Here is a 16,944-nt window from a genome sequence, read left to right as displayed (position 1 = left end):
TCTCGACACTGGAGCCGAGGATCACCTGACCTTCACGCCTGAGGACGTGGAGGGTCTGAAGCCGGTGCGCGAGGGCGAGGGTGTCGTTTNTGAGGTGGCGGATGGGCGGACGGTTAGCTCGATTGGTGAGGGCAGGGCGGTTTTCGCCTCTTTTCGAGGGCAGACGGAATTGTCGGTACCTGTACACGTAGTTCCGGACCTGCAACACCGCCTGTTCTCAGTCAAGGCCCTGAAGAGATCCTTCCCGGATCAGGTGGTAGAGGTTGTCCTGTCCGCCGATTGCTCGTATATAGCAATAGACGGAATTCCCGCTGTCGATGTGTTCGAGGAGAACGGGATGTACATCGTGCTTGCGCAGCCAGATGCCGAGTGGAATAGGGCATTATCACTGCATCGCTTTCCCAAGGAAAAGTTAGACACCTTGCATCGTCGCATGGGGCATGCTAGCCTCACCCGTTTTGATAGGCCGTTTTTTGACGACCTGGTCCATTCGGAGCCCACATGCCGCGAGGAAAGCCTTCGTCCGGAGAGCAAGGTCTGCGAGCCGTGCGTTATGGGAAAAATGACCCGCAGCCCCCATCATTCATCGACGCACAAGGGCGAACGCGTGCTCGACCTCGTCCATATGGATCTTTGCGGCCCGATGCCGGTCACGTCGCTGGGTGGAGCCAACTACTTCGCTACCTTCTACGACGATTTTAGCAAATACTCCGAGGTTCGTTGCGTTCGCGCAAAGAGCGAAGTCCCCGCTGCTGTTCGTGAGGTTTTGACTAAGTGGGAACGGCAGACTGGTCTAGAAGTTCGTTGCGTCCGAACTGATTGCGGCACGGAGTACGTCAACGATCGCCTTGCCTCCTTCTTTTCTGAGAGGGGTATTGTGCATGAGAAGTCGGCCCCGTATACACCAGAGCAAAACGGAGCAGCGGAGCGCCTGAACCTCTCCCGGTCACCTCAGTTTTGTGGGGATTGGGGGCCCTCAGTTGACCCCGGAAAGATCTTTTTTTCGATGTTCAACCGCGTTGCCATCTCCTACAGGCGTTGCCGAGTGGCGGCACCGTGTTGGGTCTACAAAGTCCGAACACACAGGACAGCGAACTAGTAGTAATTAATCTCGTATGTTCGCGGACGTACGTACCATTACCGTTGGGTCCATAGCCGTAGGTAACGAACGTGTGGCTCCTGTACGGCTATTGGCTCGAAACATAGAATGTCGTTCGTACATCACAACACATGACAGCAGGTCCACCGCCTTTGAAGTCGGTGGAAGTAGTGTCGTGGGTGTCGTGATTTGTAAGCCAGTTTGTGGTGATGTATTGCTGTTTATCGATAACAAAACAGGCACACGGAGATGGACCCGCAGCCTCTTAACGAAATTCAGTAGCCTCGAGAGAGCTTGAACGAAAGAGCCTTTTACAAGGTAACTATGTACTCATTCATTTGCCATTGCTTATTGATAAGGAACGGGCAGAGACGAGCTAATAAAAACGAATCTCTCAGGGTATAATAAAGAGGAGGCTACCGCGCGCGCTATGACCGAGGACGGTCGGCGGTCGACAACTGCTCACATCCCTCAGCATCTCCGATATTACAGGCGGGACTTGTTTTCTCACCGCTCCCGCAGTCGCGCTGCCCCAGTAACACAATGACACGAGCGGCCCTGCAGCCCGTGTATTCCAAAAGCTGTAATAATGTCTACTAGAATTGGAATATAGCTATACTTTTGGAACATTTTGGTAAAGAATCTAGCCTTGTCTCCAGAAGCGTGTCGTTCACGAAGGAGAAACTCCGCTCATCTGATGCCGCCATAACTCTATCTTGGGAACGACAAGGCTGCAGCCGCCACACCTTCGCCTCTGCAACTCACAACGTTAAGGTATCCATCGTCCCAACATACCTAATCACTCAAGCAAGGAGGAGCTCAACAACAGCGCAAACGACGTCCTTTCTACTCTGCGTTAAGTGCCAAAGCTTCTCGGCCCGGGCACGACGACCCCGGCTTTACTTTAATTGGAACTTCACGGATTTCCCCCCACACACAAAAAAAGGACCAATACAGAGAAATCTGTTATCGCACGGCCGCACAAAACTACACGAAAAGACTCGCATATGGCCCGTTAAGATTTTTACGAGGGTTATGCGATGAGCAGTACTGCTATACTGTGCTGTGGCCCAGCGCGCTTTCATCGCTTAGGCCAATTCCTTACGATTTCCGGGCCCTCCAGCAGCCCGCTGTGTCATACGCATGTGTCTAATACATACGCTCTCATACGTTGCTAATGTTCACTCTTGTTTGTTGTCCACCAAACCTCAGGCAGACGGCCACTCCGCGTCGTTGCGTTATACGTTATGCATCCACATCCACGAAGCTAGCTGGATTGAACGCTCTTAAGCCGCGCCCCGGCGGTCCAGCAGGATGCGCTCGTCCAACGCATCCAAGCTGCCATCCGTACGCATGTATGGCGATTGATCCAAATGCGACCAATGATATAGAAAGCGGATCTAGATCCGACAAGGCATGCACAGCGAACCTAAACCTAAATCAATTCCAACGCAACGTAACCCAAATCCAATTTCAAGGCTGCAACGCAAGCCAATCCAAGAGAAAGAAATCAACATTTAAGCGTCACGGCACAACCGCACGGCGGTAGCATGAGTGCATAGCACAGAGTTGAGAGCTGCTGCAACATAGCCCTAAACCCTAAGGCTGAGCTAACCTACCACCTACGTGTTCACCTAGGTTGTTGTATTGGTTTTGGTTGGATAATTAGTCTCTAGTCATCTGCCACAACAGGTCTGCCACAACAGGACAACTTCGGGTAGTTATGCCAACCAACCCGCGCTCAACCGCCTAACGGCGCATGTGGGCACACAAACCATGCCTCTGGCCGGGAGTCGCTCCGGAACCGAAACAGCACCGGGACAGCTTCGGCGCTATCAACATTCCCCAGACGACTCCTTTTCAGCCCCATTCGTGTCACCTCAAAAGCCACATCACCGTTTTAGGTCCATTTTCTTCTTCTTTTGCATCGCGCAAATAGCGAAACATGCAATATACACCACCTGGCACACACACTCACACATACATACATGCAGACACCACACGTACACGCCGCCAAACATCCACTCGACGATCTTCATTCTTGCGGCTCCCACAGACAAGACACACCTCTCAGCGAGCTAACAAAACTTACAATGGAGCAATAGACAAAGTCACACGCTTCTTCATGTGGGCACGGCAACACACACACACACACCACGTTAACCCAGATCCTATGGGTGTGTGTATGTATGTGTGTGTCTGTCAGGTGTGTGAGGTTGTCCTTGTCCGGGCTGCAGCCCCTCCCGACAGCCCCTACCTCTCCCCAACATCTCCTCACTCGACCCCAGCCACGCCGCCCAGGGCGGCTGGCGGCGGCGGCAGCCGCCGCCGCAGCGGTCGAAGCCTCTCCCCCTCCTCCTCCTCCTCCGCGCCGTTTCCAGCAGAGGGTTTCTCTTTTTCCGCAGTACCGGCCCCTCCCACAGAGGCGGTAACCACCACCGCAGCGCCCCACTCGGCTGCGGCCGTACCGAGCTGCGGCTCCGCCATTACTTCACCGCGTGCCAAATGAATGCCGTCACGCGCCGACAGCGATGCTCTTTGCCGCCGTAGAGTTCCCGTCAATCGGCTACCGCCAGCAGCGCCCACTCCAACAAACCCCCCAGCAGCTCCCAGCGGTACCCCCCAGCCCTTTCTAGCAGTTCTTCCTCCTCCCGCATCCCCTTCCAGACCCACTCGATCTGTAACGAGTCCGGTTGTGATGGCGTCGATGCCGCCACCACCACCGTCATCGTCCTCGTCGTCATCGAACTGCGCGGTGAACGGCTCCGCTGTCCTTCGTCGCATAGCGCTCGGGCCCCATGAGTCGCGGAGCGTATCTCCAACGATGTCGCCATTGGCGGTGCTCCGACTGCGACCGCCGGTGCATCCGCCGATGGGTTTAAACTGCTGAGGTGCTGCACCTGCCACTGCCGCCCCGGCCCCGGCGGCAGCGGCGGCGGCTTGGTCGGCGGCAGTTTCTGCTCCTCTCCATTCCCCAGGTTGCGGCAGCAGCCGCTGCCGCGGCAGCGGCGCCAAGCCTGCCACGTGACGCCGCCAGCTGTCCGAGCCCTCCCACACCTGTTGCTGCTGCTGCTGTTGTTGATGTTGCCGCCCATCATCCAATATGTCTCGGAGCCCTGCCCTGGCAGGACCCTTCCGCCTGGCCGCCGCCGCCGCCGCCGCCTCGACCGCCGCCGCTGCCGCGCCCGCCGGACTTTCGCCCGTCTCCAGTGGCGACGGGCTGTGCGACTGACTCCTCCCCCCGCCGTCACGCTCACGTGCCGAACCGCTGCTGCCAACCTCCAGCGGCTGTAGCCCTAAACCCCGTCGCGATCGTCTGAGATGAAGAAGGGCGATGTCCGTGTCGGGGCAAACCCGCACGCCCGCGTTGAGTTCCTCCGGGGCGCCCACCGCCGGTACGGCAGGCTTGACGGAGGTCCACGACAGCGCCGGTGAGTCGGCCGCCAATGCGCCGGGTGCCGCCGCCGGCATCGGCTGTACTGACGGCGCAGGAACCTGCATCGACGGCAACGGCTCCAGGGGAAGAGGCTGTAGCGGCACTGGCGCCGAGCAGTCGATTGAGGAGGGCCGAGGCTGTAGCGGCGACGGCAAGGTGTCCGCTACACGGCGTCGCGATCCAGATACTGCCAATAATGCCGACGCCGCCGTCGCCGTCGCGTTGCCGCTGCCGGGGGAACTCGGTGACGCCAGTGGCGGCTCCCTGAGGGTCTGCAGCGGCGGCGGCGGCGGCTCCTGTGGCGGCGGCAACGGCAACGGCTGCAAGGGAACACCCTCATCTTCATCCGCATCCCCACTGTACTCGACCTCAAGTAATGCCTTTCTTCCACCTTCCGCCACGCTGACGTCGCCGTCGTTGCGTGACCTGCCGACAGCGGCTGCTCCTGCAGCTGGCGGCGGCTGCACCGCCGCCGCCGATTGTGATCCCGGCGATCGTCCTGACCTAATAGGACCACCGCCAAGCTGGGATAGCGCTGGCAGCGGCGATGGCGATGGCGAGGCATGACCACTTTCTGGCGGAGACCCCTTGGCCGACGGCGAAGCCACCGGTGTCGCCGCCGTCAGCAGCGCTGAAATGGACGCCGCCAGAGATAGTGCAGGAGGAGCTCGCCGGTGCTGCTGCTGCAGCGGCGGCAGCGGCTCCTCGGGTAACGGTTGTCGCCCGGCGTGCAGCAGCGCCGCCGCCGCCGCCGACAGTGTCGCTGAGGTGACTGTGCCGCGCTGCATCACCATGGGCGAAACTGATGGCTGCGGCGGCTGAAGCTCCTCAGTGCCGGGGTCCGTCCCCGTCCTTGAAGACGACAACCCTGGCGGTAGTCTAGCCGACTCCGGCTGCAGCGTGACTTCTGCCTTTTGCTGTTGCTCAGCCTTCAGAGGCGCCGACAGGGCAGCAGCAGCAGCTGCAGCTGCAGCCGCCCTGCTTACCCCATGCAAAACAGAGTGCCCCACAATCACGCCGTCTCTGCCCACACCCGCCTCTAGCTCAGGCCTTCCTGGCGGCCCTGACGGCACACCCGCCATGTCAGGCTGGCCATCGGCTTGCGCTGTACTTTGCGCTGTATCCGGATCCGGATCATAACGTACATCGTCGCAGGACGGCAACGGCTTCTCCCTTGGCGCCGACCTGGAGACGGCTTGCGTATGCGTGTTGTGCCGTGGCAATACTGACGACTCGACATGGGTGTGTGTGACAGCACGAGGGGATATTGCGACGGGGAAACTCTGCACCACTGCAGCAGCGGCCGTTGGCAGAACCGTCACGGAAGTGGAGGTGGTGATGTCCGCTCGGCGGCGCGTTTTCCTTTCCTTGGCCTTCGCAGCACTGTCGGCTTTCCTCGCAGCCGCTTCCGCTTTGGCTGCTGCCTTCGCCTTCGCTGCGGCTTCAGCCTTCACTGCAGCTTCGGCCTTCGCTGCGGCTTCCGCCTTCGCTGCGGCTTCGGCCTTCGCTGCGGCCTCAGCCTTCACTGCAGCTTCGGCCTTCGCTGCGGCTTCCGCCTTCGCTGCGGCTTCGGCCTTCGCTGCGGCTTCAGCCTTCGCTGCGGCTTCAGCCTTCGCTGCGGCTTCAGCCTTCGCTGCGGCCTCAGCCTTCACTGCAGCTTCTGCCTTCGCTGCAGCTTCTGCCTTCCCGACCCTCTCCCCTTTCCTGGTGACCCTTGCTTTCGCCGCCGCATGCGCCTTCGCCACGGCTTCCGCTACAGCCTGCACCGCAGCCTCCACCTTCGCTGCGTCAGATTCCATTTCCGCCGCAGCGTTGGCCTTACGAGCAGCCTCTGGCTCCGGCATCGGCGCTGTCGCCGCCATGGCCTCTGTTCCTAGGGCTGCAACGGCACGGTTCTCTTCGCTAGGGGCAAGCGTCCGCGTCACCCTAGGCTCCAGCTGTTGCTTGAGACCCTGCCAGGAACGTCCCAGAGCGCCTCTCGCGGACGTCAAGGCATCGCGCTCCGAAGCCGCAGCCACAAATCGGCTGGACAACGGCGATGCCGTCATAGCTCTCGCGACCGGCGACGGCGCCGACGGCGAGCTCGTCAGCCCGGCCTTGAATGCCGCCGCAACTGACTTAAGTGACGGCCTCGGAGATGGTGCTGGCGGCGGCGCCTCCCCGGCCGCTGACGTGTTGCCGGCCCCAACGGCAGTTGCCGTACGGCCGTTACCCGCCGCCGCCACAGTGAGGACGCCAGCACGCGCCTTCCCATCTGTGCCGCCGGCGTCCATGGCCTCCGCGGACTTACGAAGCGCCGCCGCCGCTCGACGGAACGCCAGCAGCTTGGGTTGAGATCGGCTGGCGGAGCTTCCCGCCGCCGCCGCCGCCGCCGGCGCACCTGCAGCTGCTATGGGCGCCGACGCGGACAGCAGCCCGGTCCCTGCAAGCATTGACCTCATTGCTTGCTGCATCAAGGGCGCCTCATTGGGACGCGTCACTGCCGACCTCGGTGAAGCACGGGACGCTGCCGCCGGAGCTGGTTGTAATGCAACGGTCTTTGCCACGGGCGCAGCCGCTGCACCGGCCGCCGCCGCAGATTGAGTCCTCGGGGAGCGGGCCTGCTGCCGCCGTACTGCCACCGCCGCCGCCGCCGGTGCCGCCGTCGTCGTCACCTTGGCCGGCACCGCCTGTGTCCGTGCTTGCTGGTTCGGGGCCGCCAGCGCCGTTACTGACGGGTTTAACGGCGCCGCCGCCGCCTGTGTTCCAGCTGCTGCCGGCGCCATTGCCTGCGTCCTTTGTAACGCGATTTGTTGCTGCGGCCACGGCAATGGTCGCGGCACTGATGAGCCTCGACGCACCGGTCCAGGGGAGGCGTTGTTGCCGCCGCCGGCTGTGGCCATCGAGGGAGGAGCGAGGCCAGGGGCGCCCTGAGGTGCCGGCGGCCTCGGAGACGACGCTGACGGCGGTGGCGCCGCCGCCGCCGCTGCCGCGGCTTTCACTCTACCCGGCACCGCTTTCACAACAACTGGACCGGATGCTTTGGACATGCTACCCGCAGGACCCGTCCCCGTCGGTTGTACGACGGCAGTAGCACCGGCACCGATATTATCAGTAGCACCTGTCCGCGGCGCGCTTGCCTTCGGTTGTGCCGCCTGCGCGGGTTGCAGTACTCCCGCCGCGGGTTGCAGCAAGTCTAGCGGGGCCACCGCCGCTTCGTGAGGGGCCTCCTCCGGCTCAAGCTCGGCCTCATCCGCCGCCGCCGTCGCCGCCGCCGGCACATGCATACGCTTGAGCTCCTCAAGCCGGTGCTGCAGCTTCACTAGCGGCAACGGCGACGCAGATACCGCGACGCCGCCAGCTCCTCCTGCTGGCGAAGAGGATGAGAAAGGCGAGGAAGGCCCTGCCGCGGCTGTTGCGTGCTCATCAGAGCAGCCGCCGCTGCCCGCGCTCGGAGTCCTGGAGCGGTGTACGGTTGATACAGTGGAAGCGGCGCCGCCACCGCTGCTGTTGGTGGCTCGGAAACCCGTCCTGGCTGCTGCTGCGGCGGCGTTGGTGGATGTGGTGTGATTGGAACCAGCGGCGGAGTGCTGCGCTGGCTGCGGCGGCTGGCGCTGCTGCAGCAGCTGACGCTGGTGGGCTAGGGCTCTGGGCAGTAGCCGCCGCAGGACGTTCTCGGCGGTGCGGAGCCTGCGGCAACAAGGGGAGAGAAGGCGAAGTTTGAAGTTCGACCGAAGGGATTAGTCGCGCGCGCGCACGCGCACGTGTGTCTGTATGTATGTCTGTATGGGTCGGTGTATCTCCGTAAACCTATGGCTGTGGCGATGAGAAGTATGGATGGCGGCGAGGGAAACGCGATGGCATATAGGCTGGATTGGATTACTCAATGGCGTTATAGCAATAAGTAGGTAAGTGTGTGGTTGTTACAGTGGGCTCCAGAGTAATAAGTAGGTAAGTAGCGGTCAGATCGCATGCGTCAGCCAAGAAGCGTCAGGGGGCAGAGCAAGTTGTTGTTGTCGCACGTTGGATCGAGTTGGAATGTTTGTCGGTCTCAGACCTCCAGCGAGGGAGGCAGCTGTGCTGTGCTGGGCTCTCAGGAAAACAGCAGAGCATGAGTAAACAACAACACATGCGCAAAGTTGTAATACTAAGGACATGAGCCAACTCATGCACGCGTCCTCCGTTCAATTCTGAAATGGGCCCTAGGGTGAAAGAGGCCCCTAGGAAAGAGGGTTTCAGGGTTTCAACTAGGAGAACTAGAGGAAATAGATGAACTCGAGGAACTTAATCACTAAACCAACACACTCGAGGTCAGGTCCAGTACCAGGGGAGCCGCCCTAGGGGAGTCTGCCCCTGAAAAGAGCTATTCCCGACTACAGCTGCTACACTGCTGCTACCTATATCGACTGCTACTGCAACAATTTTACCCTCGTTATTATTGTCCAAGCCGACCAAGTGACCCACGGGTCACACACAGGTCCCTCTGCAGCAGCCCTGTGCAACAAGGTGGTGGTGGGGGGGGGGACACACCACACGAGGGGGGGCCGGGGTTACCTTTGGTGGCGCAGCAGCAGGTCCAGGTAGTACGCGGCAGCCGCCTGCGTGACGGGGTGCGCCGGCCCTAGCTGCTCTCCTCGCAGCGCCACCAGGCTCAGCAGCAGGGGCTCAGCCACATGCCACAGCCCCAGTCCCGCACCCGCCACGTGGGCTAGGAACGCCTGGGCCTCCAGAGCTGGATCCGAATCCACGCCGTATAGCTGTAAGCGCAACGCCGTCGTACCGCGGTGTGTGGGGCCCGACCAGAGGTAACAAAATACATCGCACAAGGGAAAAAAGGAGATGCATTTTGAAAAAGCATGGCATTGGCGGGGTGGTCTTGCGAGTGTGTGTAAATGAAGCCTTGCAAATAGTTCTTGAGGTTGCGTTCGCTTGCGCGGGCGCGTGAGAGGAAAAGTGCACAAGCATATTCTCCATAAAATGAGCAGCCTTATTCGCTATATGTGTGTGCCTATTAATAGTACATGCATTTCATTACTTAGGGTTTATCACCGCTATCAACGTATTATCTGCCTGACCGTTATCCATCTTGTCTGGTATGGAACCCCAATATATGGCGTATCCCATACTTGCCTCCTGCCGGGCGCTCAGCGCCATCTTGCCCCACTCCCAAGCTCGCTCCCAAGAGTCCTTGTCGCCAGCGCCCCCTGCAGCCAAGACCTCCACCACTGGCGGAGGAGGCAGCGGAGGCGGCGCATCGCTTGATGCAGGGGCTCTCTCCGACATCGCTGCGATTGCCGCAACCACCGGGCCTGCGCCGCCGTCAGCGCACGGCACAACGTGGTCGTGGGCACCGCTGTCGACGGCGGAGCTGGACCCCGTCGACGGAAGACGGGACGGTGGCGTCGCCGCCGCCACGCACACTGCCGCCAGAAGTGCGGACTCAGCGTAACGAGGTGGCAGCTGTTCTCGCGCTGCCGTCGTCGTCCCTGCCGTACAGGTGGGTTCAGCGGCGGCGGCGGCGGCGACCAGCATCCAGCGGAGCGCGCTGCAAGCTAACTCAGCTGCCTCGTGCAGTAGGACAGCCCGGTCGTGGCGGGAAGGGGCGGCCCTGTGCGGCGACGATGGCGGTGACGACAACTGCCCCGGCGTATCCGTCTCCGTCCCTGCCGCCAGCAACTGTAAGCGTACCAGCACCATGGCCACCTCCGCAAGCGCCGGCAGCGGCGCGGCGGTCGCGACCCATGGGTCATCCGAAGCCGGCGGTTCGACGGCAGTAGCAGCGAGGAACTCGCACACAGCGCAAAACTCTGCTGTGACCTGAGTGAGAGCGGACGCGGCCGCCGCCGCCACGCGGGGACAGGGTCTCGGCGCGAGGGATGGCAGTAGCAGCATACACCGCTTCTGCGCCGCCGCCGCGGGTCCCACCTGGACCCCAATCCCTCGCACAAAAGAGGCGCCTCCGTTGCTGTTGCCACCACCGCTACTGCCGCTGCCGCCGCCGCTACTGCCATTGCCGCCGCCACCGTCACTGCAGCTTACGCTGTCGTCGTTCACCGTACGGTTGAGAACGTGCCAGGCGATGGGCCAGGGCATGACCCATGGGTCTACCGGCACCGCCGTGTCGGACCACCGGCTGCAGCGCGGCGAGGCGCCGACGGCGAAGGGGATGATGGTCGCCAGCCGTACGGCGCAGCGGGCGCGTGCACCCGCGAGGGCGGCTCTCAGAAGCAGCAGGTGCGCCGGCGGGTTGCAGCCGAGTACCTGTGAGGACAGTCCAATGATGTGAGCGTTTTTGTGTATGCATGTATGTATGTATGTATATATGTATGGCCCCGGTAGGCTCCCTATCTCACTCGACTCACACACATCATTCACAAACCGGCTACCACAGACAACGGAGCTCCGACCTCACAGCCGCCTTTTCTTAAAAGAGTCGCACGTCAAAGGCAAGCACTCACCTCCGTCTGGCATAGCGCGAGTGCCTCGTCGTACAGCCGCGTTGCGCCGTACAGCTTGCCGCGGACCTCCCGTACCGCGCCGCGCAGGGCGACTGCCTCCGCCAGGAGTCCCATGCACTCGAGCCGCCGCCAATCACCAGCACCTCCGCCTCCCGACCCCCCAATATTCTCCGCCGCCGCCACCGCCGCTGCCGTGATAAGACCGGACGCGGCGCTTAACGCCGGGCCACAGCCCAACCTGGGCCTGATGAGCGCCTCCGCCGCGGCTGCCGCCGCCTCGCCCGCGGCGCCGTCAGCTGTCGCGACGGCCAACACGCCAAGCAGCAAGTGCGCTCGCGCAGCGAGCACCGCCGCTGCAGCTGCCGTCGACTCATCACCCTTCGGAACAGCCCCTTTCGGATCCTCCGGGTCGTCACCTCGGAGGACTCGAAATCCTGCCATGCCTGTCGTACCTTCCTGGGCCGCCGCCGGCACCGCCGCCAGGGCAACGACCTCCTGTAGCAGCTGGTCGACGTCAGCCCACAAACCGTACTCGTCCCTCGATCGGGCAGCGGACGATTTCGGCGCTCTCGAAGACGTCGCCGTCGAGGTGAAGGGTCCCGGCAGAGCCGCCAGCAATACTACCGTACTGTCTGGCAGAGGCGGCCGTACTTGACCTTGAGCGGTGCGAAGGAGGCCGGCGGCGCGATCGATCTGGCTGGGCTTGGGGCTGCGGCTTGCGGTGCTGGCGGAAAGCCCCTGATTATCCTTTTTTTGCGGAGTCTGCTGCGGCGACGGCGACGGCGGCGGCGGCAGGCCCTGCTCGCTGCTTTGCTCCTGCAGCTGCTGGTCTTGATGTTGGTGGTGTAGCTGGTGGGATGCATGATCTTGGGGATCGGTGGTGATGGGGGCCTCCGCCGCCGCTGGCGCGTCCGGTAGCGGCGGTCGCGGCGTCCGGGGCTTGGCGGAGGCGGTCGGGATGACGAGTACGGCAGCCGCCGTCGCATCCCGTGCGCCGCTGACTAGCTGACGACCAGCCGCCGGCTTCGCCGTCACCGTCACAATTACAGGAGCGGCGTCCTGAAGCGCGTCATCCATTCCTGTCTCTGCCGCCGCCACCATCAGCGGCGGCATCACCTTCGGAACGGTGAATTGCTCCTCCCGCCCCGCCTCCGCCGCTGCCGTACAGATGCGATCACTCATCACCTCTTCGTTTACGGTACAGCTACAGGCGTTGCCGGTTCCGTCATCCTTGGCGCTGCTGCCGTACATGCCCATCTCGCCGTCGTACATGACAAGTTGCACAGCAGAGACCATTTCCTCCACCGATTCCGTCAATACGGCAGCGGCAACCTTGGCCTTGACGTGCTTTAAGGACTTCGCCGCCGACGGGGCCAACGCGTCTGTCACGGAATCCAGTAAAGCAGCGTCACCACCGGCGTCGCCGTCGGTCCTCCGGACAAATCGATCGCACCTGCCGCTGCGGATGTCACCTGGACTGCTAGTCCTCGGCGACAATAGCTGCAGAGGCGCAAGAGGCAGCACGTTAGCCTCTGCGGCAATAGCTGATTCCGCCACAACTTTCGCCTTTGATTGCGCCGGTGTCCCCTGTCTCAACCCAGTCACGATGATGCAGCTTTCTGCCGCAGCCTCAGTCGAAGTTGGCGAACCCGGGAGCACCTCGGGGGCTGTTGACGACGACGGCGACGGCGGCGCCGCCAGTTGTGCCGCCTGGCGGCTGTAGTGCAACAGCCAGGCGCCGCACTGCGACAGCCGGGTGGCCAGCTCCGCCGCTGCGGCGGCAGAGGCGCCGCCGCTGCCGCTGCTGTCGCCGCTGACGACGGCCGTTGTCCAGCCACTAAGGGCCTCCGCAAGACTGGCCAGCGGTGCCGCCAGCACGCAGGGTTGCGTGGCGTGGTGCCGACGGCATCTGCCGGTATCGACAGCCGCCAGCAGCGCCTCCGACAGCTGTTGCAGCGTCGCGGCGGAAGTGCCGCTACAGCCGTCAACCAGCTGTGCTTCCGCCGGAGCTGCGGGCGAGGAGCATTCGCCAGCGGTCACCGTTGCCGCCGTCGCAATGTACGGCACCGCCGATACAAGCAGCGCTACCGCCTCAACTTGCACGCGGAGGCTGGACAGCTCGGACGGCGACACCGCCTGGCCCCCCCGCCGGATAGCTGCCGCTGCCGCCGCCGCCGTGGGTACGGCACCCACAAGGGTCTCTTCACCGCCACCGCCGTGGCTGTAGCAGCAGTAACAGCGGTCCGAAAGCGATGACGCGGCGCGAAGTCGGCTGGCCAGATCCGCTGCCAGCAGCTGTAGCGCGGATCGACACTGACTGGAGGCTGTAGCCGCGCGGAGGAGGCGCTCCTGCTGCTGCTGCTCCTTCTGCTCTGCCTCCATATCGTCTTTTGTTGCTTCCGCCCCCGCTGGTGCTGCGGCATCCAGCCGCGAAGGGGAGGGAGGGCGCTCCGCCAGGAATGTCTGATTAGCCGCCGTTAGCAGATCAATGGCAGTAGCAGCAGTGGTTACAACACCAGTCGCACCAAGCGACGCCCGCATGGGACTCGATTTTTGTCCGCGGCAGCCTGGGCCGCCGTCGGCGCCATCTTGTAGTACGGCATTAGATTCCGCCAACAGGCTCTCATCGGGGACACAAGGCGTCGGTACGGCAGCAACGTCGCGCCCGCTGCCGTCGCCGCCGCTCGACACCGTAACGGTCATCGTCAGTGCGGCCGCCCAGGACCCATCGCTACGACTACTCTCTTGGCCAGCTACAGCTCCGCTACCACTGCCGCCGTCAGTGCTACTGCTGGGCGTGATGCCCTGCTGAATGTTTGGCAGCAGTGGCGGCTCCGCCGCTGCCGCCGCCACGGCACACCCTTCCCTGTCTCCATGACCGCCTGCTACACGGCTGTCGTTGACGTCGCCGCCACAAGCAGCAGAGGCTGCATCACCGCCATCCAAAGCCATATAGCTCTCGGCAGGAGACGCAGGCGGCGAACGTGCGGATTGACGAACGCTAACGGCCTCAACGCAGTCGCTCTCCGCGGCGGCCACAACCGCCTCCGCCGCTGCCCCAACTAGGCCGACATCAGCAGAGTCGGCGGGCAGCGGCGGGAAGTACAGGGCTGTAGCAACTTCAACGGCGGCAGCTACGGCTGGTAGAGTAACAGGACTACCGCGCACCTCTACATGCGGAGGAGAGTCTTCTGCTACTGTATCCTGCAATGGCCCCATTGCCGTACGTTCGCACGTCACAGGGTCTGCCGCAGCCGCATCGGGCTCGTTGGCAGTTTCAATTGAGGCCGGGGAAGGTGGCGACGGCGTCGACGGCTGGTCCTGCTGTCCCTGTGATGGCGGCTGCCGCAGTGGCGGCTGCGGTTGCCTTGACAGTGGCGACGGTAGCGGCAGCGGCAGCACTGGATCACCGCTACGTACCGAGTCGGTGTCGCCGTCGCTACTGCGGCTGCTACTGCCGCTGTCAGATGGGACCGCCATCGCCAGCAAGGGCCCGGCACGTAACCGCCGCGGCGGCAGCGGCGGCGGGGGCAGAGGTCGTACACTTGTGACGGGCACGCCCATCTGGAGCATGACGTTAGCGCTGCTAGTGCTGCTGCCGCCACCGCTGCTGCTATTCCCGCTGCCGTACAGTGGATTGGCGCAGCGGCGCTGCCACATGCCGTCATGGGAAGGGGACCCGAGCTCAAGAAGCGCCGGCCGAGGGCCACCGCGACCGCAACTGCGGCCAGTGCCGCCGCCGACGGGCGGCCTCAGGGCAGAAGCTTCAGGTGCTACTGCCCCCCCCGTCACCTTTACCATCAACTCGCCGCCGCCGCTGGCGGTTTCCGGCTCCGTACGAGGGTCCTCCGCTTGGTGATGAGGTCGGCGATGTTGGGGATAGCATCCGGAACCAATCAGGTCGCAAGGGGAGAGACGTACGCCGCCGCCGCCGCTGCTACTGCTGTCTCCGGGGCGCGGCGGCGGCTGCTGGGTCAGGATCCTATCTTCTGTGTCGTACGGGTGATGGGGAGCGGGGAGCGAGGGTTGGGGCTGTGGATGGGGGAGTGGATGGAGGTGATGCGGCGCCAGCGGTCGTAGCGCGTAGCGGGAGCTTATGGAGGAAGAGGAGGTGCCGGCGGAGATGCGCTGGGGTTGAGGGTTGAGGCGCTGCTGTTCAGTTGTCAGTTCGGATTCATGGTTGCCGCTGCCCCAGCAGCTGCCGCCACCGCTGCTGACGTTTGCGTGGTTGGTGCAACGCGGCGGCTGAGCTGTGGCGGCGGCGCCAACAGCTCCTCCCAAGCTGCTGATTCTTGAAGGGCAACCTGATGCGGCGGCCTCCAACGCGCCTAGACCTTGGAAGACTTGTCGCCATGGTCCTTGGGCGAGGCAAGAATCGTCATAAGAGGGGTATTGAACTTGATCGTCGCCTTGGGTGCTTTGCGATGATTCTTCAGATAGGTAGCGGACTGGGGCTTGGAGCTGAAGTGCGTCCCTGGCGTGTAAGTCGCCATCTTCCCCTCGGACCATGGTGGAGGAGGTGCTGAAGGGCGGCGGCTAAAGACGAACTGCGAAGGATGCCAGTAGTCCCTGGCACCTTTAAAGATTTAGTTGAAGGATTCTTTAAGAATCAAATCAGGAGCTTGACGTTGGTGTTGACCGTCACTTGGACGTTGACGCCGCTGAACCTGTCTTGTGCACGTCTTTTTCAGACATGCAAGGATGATGGCCGCCGATTGTATATCCAGCAGCTTTGTGGCATCAGTACTTGTGAGTTGCGTCTTTGTGGATCGCCGCAGCTGTAGCTGGACCTACCCCTGTCGATGAAAACAGCAGATGCGATGCTTATTCACCGTAATGTATGCCTATTTTTCAAACTTTAAGTAGTTTATGTTGTATATGCTATAGAAAGGTTGATCCTATGAGACCATGACGATTATTATGAGTTGGTCAAGTTCGTTGGATCCGACGTCCGTAACTAGGATACCAGCTTCGTTCATAAGATCGACATTTGCCATAAAAGGTACTACGTCATAAAAGTCTACACCTATCAAGAAATCATTTACTTGGGGAACGTATTGGCCTGGCATGCATGCGCACATTTTCAAAGGGAATCCATAGAGATGGGTAGAGAGATCAGATGCTACTTATGCCGGATGTTCTCAGCTCCAGTTCAGCCTAGAATTGTGAGATTTAAGCTCGATCATTGATGTATCCGCCGCGCGCCTCTGCGACGGGCTGAGTACGGCATCTGTCGTGGACCAGGCAAAAGGCCGTCATAACCATAAACCAGCGCCCTATCAGCAAAGAAATTGGTGCATCTCGGTCGTCGTTTCACGGTTTAGGGTGGGTACTACTCGTTCTGCAGCTGGCACATAACGGTGACAAGGCAATCAGCCGAGCGGCGCCGGCATCTGAATCCCGAGCTTTCGCGCTCCATCTCTTAGAGAGGACTGCTTACTCTTAAGCGGAAGATTGACTCATCCCAACGCATGGGAGGCTAAGGCAGTCAGCCTCTCCATTCACGTTGAAGAAGTAGTAGGACACGACGCCAAAATGGACACGATGAACGAAGTAGTAAAGAGTTTGAGTGAATTGAGAACGTTGCGGGTACGGATGAGCAGCATCTCGAAACTACTCACCCTTAGGCTATCCATCATCCTGGTATGCACATTTCTACGTGCATGCACAAGGACGTGCCTTTCAATGGGACAGCTCATTACGCAGCGCTACCTACCCTGGCGCCTCTGGGCTTTGTCCGCTTTGCCGCCTCTGCCGCATAAAATGTCCAGCAGCCTAAATCGTATGTCACATGCCTTTAAAAACTGCGAGAAGGCTATACGGGCTTGCTTTGTGCGAACGCGTACGAAAGCTCATTATATTATGAGGCTTTGCAAACTGGCGTTCCAAAAAACAGATGTGCCAACATGGACGGAGACAAAACCAGCGGCTTCCGACCGACTTGCATCCAATCAGCAATAATCAGTAATTTA

General features: G+C 61.6%; 1 protein-coding gene across 1 annotated transcript in view; it reads right to left on the bottom strand.

The window, feature by feature from the left end:
- VOLCADRAFT_90946 (uncharacterized protein) overlaps window positions 1-15,465 on the bottom strand; it is a gene marked incomplete at both ends in the record, with an annotated part of 16,591 nt that extends 1,126 nt beyond the window's left edge. The window contains 12 exons of the mRNA XM_002950456.1: window positions 31-38; window positions 454-517; window positions 1,611-1,657; window positions 3,167-3,270; window positions 3,378-8,204; window positions 8,979-9,008; window positions 9,069-9,271; window positions 9,564-10,331; window positions 10,623-10,775; window positions 10,973-14,329; window positions 14,894-15,004; window positions 15,307-15,465. Of these exons, the coding sequence (XP_002950502.1) occupies window positions 31-38; window positions 454-517; window positions 1,611-1,657; window positions 3,167-3,270; window positions 3,378-8,204; window positions 8,979-9,008; window positions 9,069-9,271; window positions 9,564-10,331; window positions 10,623-10,775; window positions 10,973-14,329; window positions 14,894-15,004; window positions 15,307-15,465 (9,831 nt within the window). The remainder of the gene's footprint in view (window positions 1-30; window positions 39-453; window positions 518-1,610; window positions 1,658-3,166; window positions 3,271-3,377; window positions 8,205-8,978; window positions 9,009-9,068; window positions 9,272-9,563; window positions 10,332-10,622; window positions 10,776-10,972; window positions 14,330-14,893; window positions 15,005-15,306) is intronic.
- Window positions 15,466-16,944: the final 1,479 nt, after the last annotated feature.

Source organism: Volvox carteri (assembly GCF_000143455.1).
Source record: "Volvox carteri f. nagariensis unplaced genomic scaffold VOLCAscaffold_19, whole genome shotgun sequence".
NCBI classification, from domain to species: Eukaryota; Viridiplantae; Chlorophyta; class Chlorophyceae; order Chlamydomonadales; family Volvocaceae; genus Volvox; species Volvox carteri.
This window is presented reverse-complemented; position numbering and strand designations above follow the sequence as displayed.